The following is a 7150-nucleotide window of genomic DNA, read 5'->3' on the forward strand; positions in this document are numbered from 1 at the left end:
TTGAATTTATTCTAGGGCTAGTTGTCTTGGTCTATCCATTAAGAGTCAACACATTTGGAATTTGGTTCGATTGAGATGTAAGCTAAGACCTAGTCAATGTGTTTATAGGGCATACAAGAGCTCACTCTCCTTGTGTGGGCCGTGGGGTATACCATAGCTTACTCTATTTGTGTATTCATGTGTTAAAAGTATATGGACACTTGCAATATCGATAATAGAGGCAAAGGATTAAAAATGGAACATTGGAGGTTTAAGTGAGGGAGGAGAAGGGCATGCATGCACAACATCCTTTAGACCCTTGCGACATGTCAGAGACATGGTAGAGCCAGTTGGTCGAACTTTTATGGAGAAACGTCGATGTTTTACGCGTTACTAAATCCCAAGGCTAGGGAGGAGGGTGGATGGATGATGGGGCTCTTTGGAAATGAGGGTGCACGAGTAGCAATCTCTTTGTGAGGACCAAATGCATGTGCAATGTAAGATGAGTACTTTTGGTTGCGCATGTATGTAGGGCTAGTGAGTGGGTGGCCAAATGAGCAAAGAGGGGGGAACGATACACACGATCATGGAAAGGCCGACCCAATCTATAATGGGCAAGGCCTTGCCCTCTCTCTCTCTCTTCCTCTCTTCCTTCTCTCTCTATAACCCTTGGTTAAAAGGTGGCACGCGCGCTGGGCCCGTCCCGTGCTGATGTGGCACACTGCCCACATGAGTCCCTCCTCATCATGTGGCGAATCACATCGCACGCCCGTACGCCTAGCTGGCTACCCTCTCTGCGCAGCCATTGTCCCTCCACGTCAGCCCTCGTCCCTTCCCCGCCTATAGCTCCTAACCGGCCTCCCATATAAATTTGGCTGTTGACGCCCCCCTCCTTCCCCACACATGCCTCCCTCCTTTGTCAATTTTTCAATCAAGGAAGACCACCTTCTATACACACACAGAGAGAGACACACACACACACACACACATTCTTGCTGAAGCTCTTGCACTCTCTCTCTCTCTCTCTCTCTCTCTCTCTCTCTCTCTCTCAAACCATGGCTGAAACTGCATGCTTGACACCCTACCCTTCCAAATCCATGGCTCCCTCCACAAGAGACCTGCCCCCCTTCCCCAACCCTAATTCACCATTGCATAGCTATGTTAGCAACAGCCTCAGCTCCTACACCTTCAATGGAGGTGGTGGTGGGGGCCCATCACCCACAGTGCCCAAAACCTCCCCTTTGCAGCCATCAACCAATGGCATTACCCCCTCCCACAATGTGATTCAAGGAGTGCCCCCAAGTGTGTATGTGAATGGACCCTCCTTCACCCACAATATTCACAATGCCAATTCTGTGAAGACAGGTGCAGATCATTCCACCAATGAGAGTCAATATGGGATTACTTCTTCTAAGGCAGCTACCATCACAAACTCCACTGAGCAAGTTGCTCATTCCAATGGTAGCCTCCTCGCTCAACCTGACGTCGCCTCCCCGCGCCGCCCCTCCCTTTGGTACGAAGAAGAGATCGATGAAAACTTGAGGTGGTCCTTCGGGCTCACAAGGTATAATACAATCTTAATTGCCTGCTTATTGATCAGAATTAATGATCAAGGTTTTAAGACAATTTTTAAGCTATCCTTCTATTTTATAGAAAATGGTCAATGCTTTAAGACATTTTTAGCTACCCTTATTTTATTGTGATTTTGGCATTTCTCTTGCAGCATTTTGTTTACAGGATGCTCTAGGTTTCAAGAGATTGCACTTTTGGATACAGAGCCATTTGGCAAGGTTGGTTTTTTCTCAAAAAAATTACGTAATGATGTCCTTCATAATTAAGCACAAGTGGGACTCCCATCGCCTCCGGCGACGTTGCTGCCGCAACAACAAAGAAATGCACATAGCCATGAACATTTGTAGAAACCATGGCTCCCGCAGCGTCCGCGGCATAAGCCGCCTCGGTAACCAGAGGCTGGCCTTTAGGTGTCCAGTTTACAAGTGTTAAGTGGATAGCATGCATGTGTAGGTGTGTTTCTAGCATTTGCCAATAATATTCTCAAAGAAAAGCCAAAAAAGTGGGGTTATTTAATTAGCAGATGAATGTTAGTTGATTTGATCTTCATCTCATGACAAGATAATAGCTTTATCTATTTATTTATTTTTCCTAAAGTAGTAATTGTATTTTTAATTTATTTTTTCCTAAAGGAGTACTTAAATGGTGCAGGTGCTCACCCTAGATAGGAAAATGCAAAGTGCAGAAAAAGATGAATGGGTGTACCATGAGTGTCTTGTCCATCCTCCGCTTTTGCTGCATCAATGGTGCGTGCAAGCAAGTCCTTCACTAATTTAATGTGTGCGCGTGCGCGTGCGTGTGTGTGTGTGTGTGTGTGAGTGAGAGAGAGAGAGAGAGAGAGAGAGAGAGAGAGAGAACTCTGTGAGTGCAGGCCTAAGAGCGTCTACATAATGGGCGGCGGAGAGGGCTCTACTGCCAGGGAGGCGCTACGACACAGAAGTGTGAGGAAGGTGGTGATGTGCGACATCGATGAGGTGATTCAAAGCTTGGCTGTTGTTGTTTTATTTTTTGGTAATGCTGGTGGGGGTCGAACGCGGGTGTATTGAAGCTGTGAGGAATGCGCAGGAGGTGGTGAAGTTCTGCAAGTCGCACTTGACGTGCAACGCCGAGGCCTTCCAGAGCAACCGCTTGGAGCTCGTCATCGACGACGCCAAGTATACTCTCTCTCCACTTTTTTGGACATACTTTGAGCGCATTCCATTGTCCAATCCAATTTTCTAGAAAAATTCTTTTCGCACTTCCTTCTATGCTTTTTCTAAGGGGAAAGTTCAGTAATTTTCAGCTATTTTATTTACCTCTTTACTTTTTTCTCAACTTATAGATGAAAATTATACGAAGATTTCGATTTTTCTTGCTCCTAACCGGCATTATAGAATTCATTAGTGGCAAGATTGTAAGGGCCAGTTCACATGAATGTTGGGTTGCCAACTAGTTACGAACTTGAGAAGTTCCCATGGCTGGTTGTTGCCCAGGTTGCCACTTTCAGGTTGCGAACTGGTTGCGATGCTACTCCTAGGGGAGGAGATGGAGCAGGTTGGAAACCGCAGGATTCTATTCGCTTTTCAGCTTCGCAAAGAATAGAAAACACCAATTGCGGCAATGTATTTGCGAAATTTTGGCTTTCCATGTGAACTAGATACGTGTTGGTTGTCAACCATTGCGCCACGTGAACTAGCCCTAAACCGACCATGCAAGTACACTTTCTAGCAGCCAATAGCTATGGGGAATTTGTATGTTCGCAAGTTTGTCGGCATCATTATCTAGCACGGGGTCCCTCAAAGTAGAGCTAGGACCCAAATTAGGGGCCATGGCACGTAGGCTCGATCTTCACCGTGAAATCACTAGGTAAACTAAGAGTAAAGTAGGGTAAGCTATGGAGTGAACTAGGGTAGTGTACTCTTGCATGGACAGTGTACACTCTTCCCATGAATAGCAAGGTGGTAAGGTGAGGTCCCAAGTTTCACTCCATAAGATGCTAGGGCAGTGAACTAGGGGTGCAAGTTATTTGTTTTATATGCAACTATGCAAGGCCCTTTATCTTATATACCAATTTGAAATATAACATTGCAGTTTTCTTCTTGATCAACACAACAACTAGAAGCTATGCTAGATTCATAACTATGAAGTTAAGAGATTGGGTCTCTCTCACACACGTTTTGGAGTAGAGAGAGCAGTGCCCATGTGTAAACATGAGGGGGAGGAGATCCGATTGCTAATGATAATTTGATGCTTTACATGAGTAACAAATACAAGTAAAACTATGCTTATGGGATTGTAAGCTGATGATTGTTCAGGTTGCACAAGAAGTTTTGGACAAATTCTCACAATAATTCCCACATTGTGACTTACCGCAACATCATTAGCTTTTGTGAGGGAGGCACTGCATACTTAGCTAGGTACGATTGGGGGCAAGGGAACGCCAGCTTGGTGGGGGGGCCGGCGATCCGCTGACCCCAATCGTACCTAGCTAGGTATGTGGTGCCTCTCGAGCAGAAGCTCATGATGTTATGTATTGTATGAAAAACACTGAAAAAGACTCCGTTTTCCTACATGAGAAAATGTTCAAATCTTCTTGTGAATTGGTGGCTCCTTGTAAGAGGGAGGATGATGTCATGGCTCAACACGAGCATGCCAAGACATTGTAATTCTATGGGTTGCCTAATATAACTCACTCACAATTGTGAGTTTTGCAAAAAAAAAAAAATAGATGGAGGTACTTTTAGTCCTTTCTTGTATGGGTTGGATTGTACTAAGTTGGTTTCTCTTTCGATACAAATATCCCACATAATGTGAGAATTGCCCCAAAAAAAAAAAAAAAAACTATGGCTTTAGAAATTCCTCAAGAGCCTAGCAAGGTCACTTGTTTATTCAACATGTAGAGGAGATGCAAGCTTGAGGAGGCAAAATATTTTTGCACACAGAGGGAAGCATAAAATTTCTTAATTAAGAAGTAAGGCTGTCTATATATATCTTGTTTACTTATGCATACATACTTTCACTCTCTAACCATGAAATTATAAATTAGCAGTGCAAATTTTTTAAAATAAGTGTTCATCAATAGCATATTGTATGAGTCTATGAAAATTGTCCATAATTTTGGTGAGCATTTCTATGGGCTTAGCTTCTCTTGTGCTCAATTTTTTGTTTCTTCATCTTCAGAGCTAATCTAGAGAGCCGCGACGAGTGCTTTGACATCATAATTGGAGATCTTGCCGACCCATTGGAATGGGGCCCTTGCTATCTATTATACACAAAGGGATTTTATGAGTCCATTGTGAAGCCCAAGCTGAACCCGGGTGGCATTCTCGTGACCCAAGTAAGCATCTTTATTTTCCTCCTTTTACTTTATGGTTCTTTATGCACTAATATACACAAATATGGTTCTTTATGCACTAATATACACACATATATTTTTTTTCCTCCTTTTATTTTATGGTTCTTTATGCACTAATATACACTAATATGTTTCTTTATGCACTAATATACATTTAACGACCACATTGACTATATCTTTATGCACTTAATCATTTCCATTTAATTTTCTCAATTGAGTTAAAAATTCTATAAATCTCAATGTTTAGATTTCCAAACATTATTAAAATTACACGATACTAAAGTTATAATTTTATTTTTTGAAAAACTCAAAATTTACAGGCCGGTCCTGCTGGTATTTTGTCGCATAAGGAAGTTTTTACTTCCATTTACAACACACTAAGACAAGTTTTCACATGTAAGTAGATGGATCCTAAGTATGTGAAAGCATTTACAGAAAATTGAATGCATTTATTGTGGTAGTAATTGAAGCTTCTTGTGCAGATGTTGTTGCTTACTCTGCACATGTGCCCTCCTATGCAGACACTTGGGGATGGGTTATGGTAAGTAGGCAAATAATCCCAAAAAAGAGTGTTTCAATCAAAAGGTTTTTATTGAAGCGCTTTTAAATTTGCAGGCCTCAGATCAACCTTTCACCCAAATTTCAGCAATAGATGAGCTAGATTGCAAAATTAAACAACGGATAAAAGGGGAGCTCCGCTATCTTGATGGAGCCACATTGCACGCATCGACTATACTCAACAAGACCGTGCGAGAAAGGTACAATTTCTTTGAACTCTTTCCCTTTCCTTGAGGGGACAACATTACCACAAAAAGGGGGTGTACAATTCATCAGCTCGAGCCACTGATGCAATTTAGAGCATGTTACCATTATTTGGCTTGGGTACATATGTGTGTGTGTCACAAGAAGTTTTGGACAAATTCTCACATTAGTTCCCACATTGTGCCTTACCTCAACATCATGAGCCTATGTGAGGGAGGCACCGCATACCTAGCTAGGTATGATTGGGGGCAGGGGACCGCCGGCCCCGTGGGGGGGCCGGCGGTCGCCTGCCCCCAATCGTACCTAGCTAGGTATGCAGTGTCTCTCAAGCAGAAGCTCATGATGTTATTCATTGTATGAAAAACACTGGAAAAGACTCCATTTTCCTACATGAGAAATTTTCTAAAGCTTCTTGTGTGTGTGTGTGTGTGTGTGTGTGTGTGTGTGTGTGTGTGTGTGTGTGTGTGTGTGTGTGTGTGTGTGTTATAGTACAAAATCTTTAAACATAGCTCCAATATTGATATCTTATTGAAAATTATTTTTTGGTTTCTATAGTGTAATAATTCCCATGTATTCACTTGCAGTCTAGCTAAAGAAAGCCATGTCTACACGGAGGAATCTGCGCGGTTCCTTTACGGCCATGGAAGAAGTGCAAATGCTCATTAAGGGGTCTGCAGTCGCATAGGGTCAGCAAGGCTCCTATAGATGCGGCTTCAAGCCACCAAAGTGTACATGTCCATACAAGAGGGCTACCCTCAACTTCTCAGAGATCCCCATACTTCCCATTACTCTCTCCACACATTTTCATCAACTTTTGAATGTGCCTCAATATACTTTTGTATCACATCCACTTTGGAGACTCTCCACTTTTGAGGAGTTTTACATAGTTGAAAAACTTAGGACAAAGAGGTCTTCTCAAACCATATACTTATGACATATCCAAAGTGTTGTGATGACTTCCTCTCCTCCATCCTCCTCCTACCGAGATATTTTGGAACCATCTTGAAGCCATTGATTGTAAAAGATAGAAGAAAAGCAAACATATGAATCTAACTTTCCCTTTTTTTGAGTAGAGCATGTCTAGGACTATATATTACTTCTTTGAGTAGAGAATGCCTATGGGAAATAAAATATTTCAACTCTCTCTCTCTCTCTCTCTCTCTCTCTCTCTCTCACACACACACACATATTCCTCTTGTAGGAGTGTTCATGGAATGCATGTACATTCCATAGAAGAACCTTAGCAAGCTTCACAAACCAAGAGGATCACCTGAGAGAGTTTCTTACCTTAATTTGCTCTCTTTAACCTTAATCTACAGGCCCCATGAATCACTTGCAATGGGGAACATGAGCACTCTCTAGATACACTCGACACACTGTGGTTACACATCTATTGATCTCTGGGCGTTCTCTCTATAAAACTACAACATCACATGCCCTCAAGGGATATTATCAAACTCACTTCTCTATTATGCCTTTATCATTGTAGCACATCCTTCTCTC

The 7150-nt window shown here is 42.5% G+C and overlaps 1 protein-coding gene across 1 annotated transcript; it reads left to right on the forward strand.

Moving 5' to 3' along the window:
* Window positions 1–862: 862 nt before the first annotated feature.
* Window positions 863–6719, forward strand: LOC147420942 (thermospermine synthase ACL5-like). The gene is made up of 10 exons (XM_086504213.1): window positions 863–1543; window positions 1703–1769; window positions 2203–2297; window positions 2423–2525; window positions 2617–2705; window positions 4711–4867; window positions 5206–5281; window positions 5368–5426; window positions 5501–5643; window positions 6232–6719. The coding sequence occupies exons 1-10, from the start codon at window positions 1035–1037 to the stop codon at window positions 6311–6313; spliced, it is 1380 nt and encodes a 459-aa protein (XP_086360339.1). The 5' UTR covers window positions 863–1034; the 3' UTR covers window positions 6314–6719.
* The last annotated feature ends 431 nt before the right edge of the window (window positions 6720–7150 follow it).

The sequence above is a fragment of the Adiantum capillus-veneris genome, chromosome 28 (assembly GCF_014529385.1).
Source record: "Adiantum capillus-veneris isolate H3 chromosome 28, ASM1452938v2, whole genome shotgun sequence".
Lineage (NCBI taxonomy): Eukaryota > Viridiplantae > Streptophyta > Polypodiopsida > Polypodiales > Pteridaceae > Adiantum > Adiantum capillus-veneris.

Excerpts from the sequence above, each read along its gene's own strand:
- LOC147420942 (XM_086504213.1), top strand. The coding sequence starts at position 1,035 with ATGGCTGAAACTGCATGCTTGACACCCTACCCTTCCAAATCCATGGCT. Across the intron at positions 1,544-1,702 it reads TGGTCCTTCGGGCTCACAAG|CATTTTGTTTACAGGATGCT; the intron begins GTATAATACAAT and ends TTTCTCTTGCAG. Across the intron at positions 2,298-2,422 it reads CCGCTTTTGCTGCATCAATG|GCCTAAGAGCGTCTACATAA; the intron begins GTGCGTGCAAGC and ends CTGTGAGTGCAG.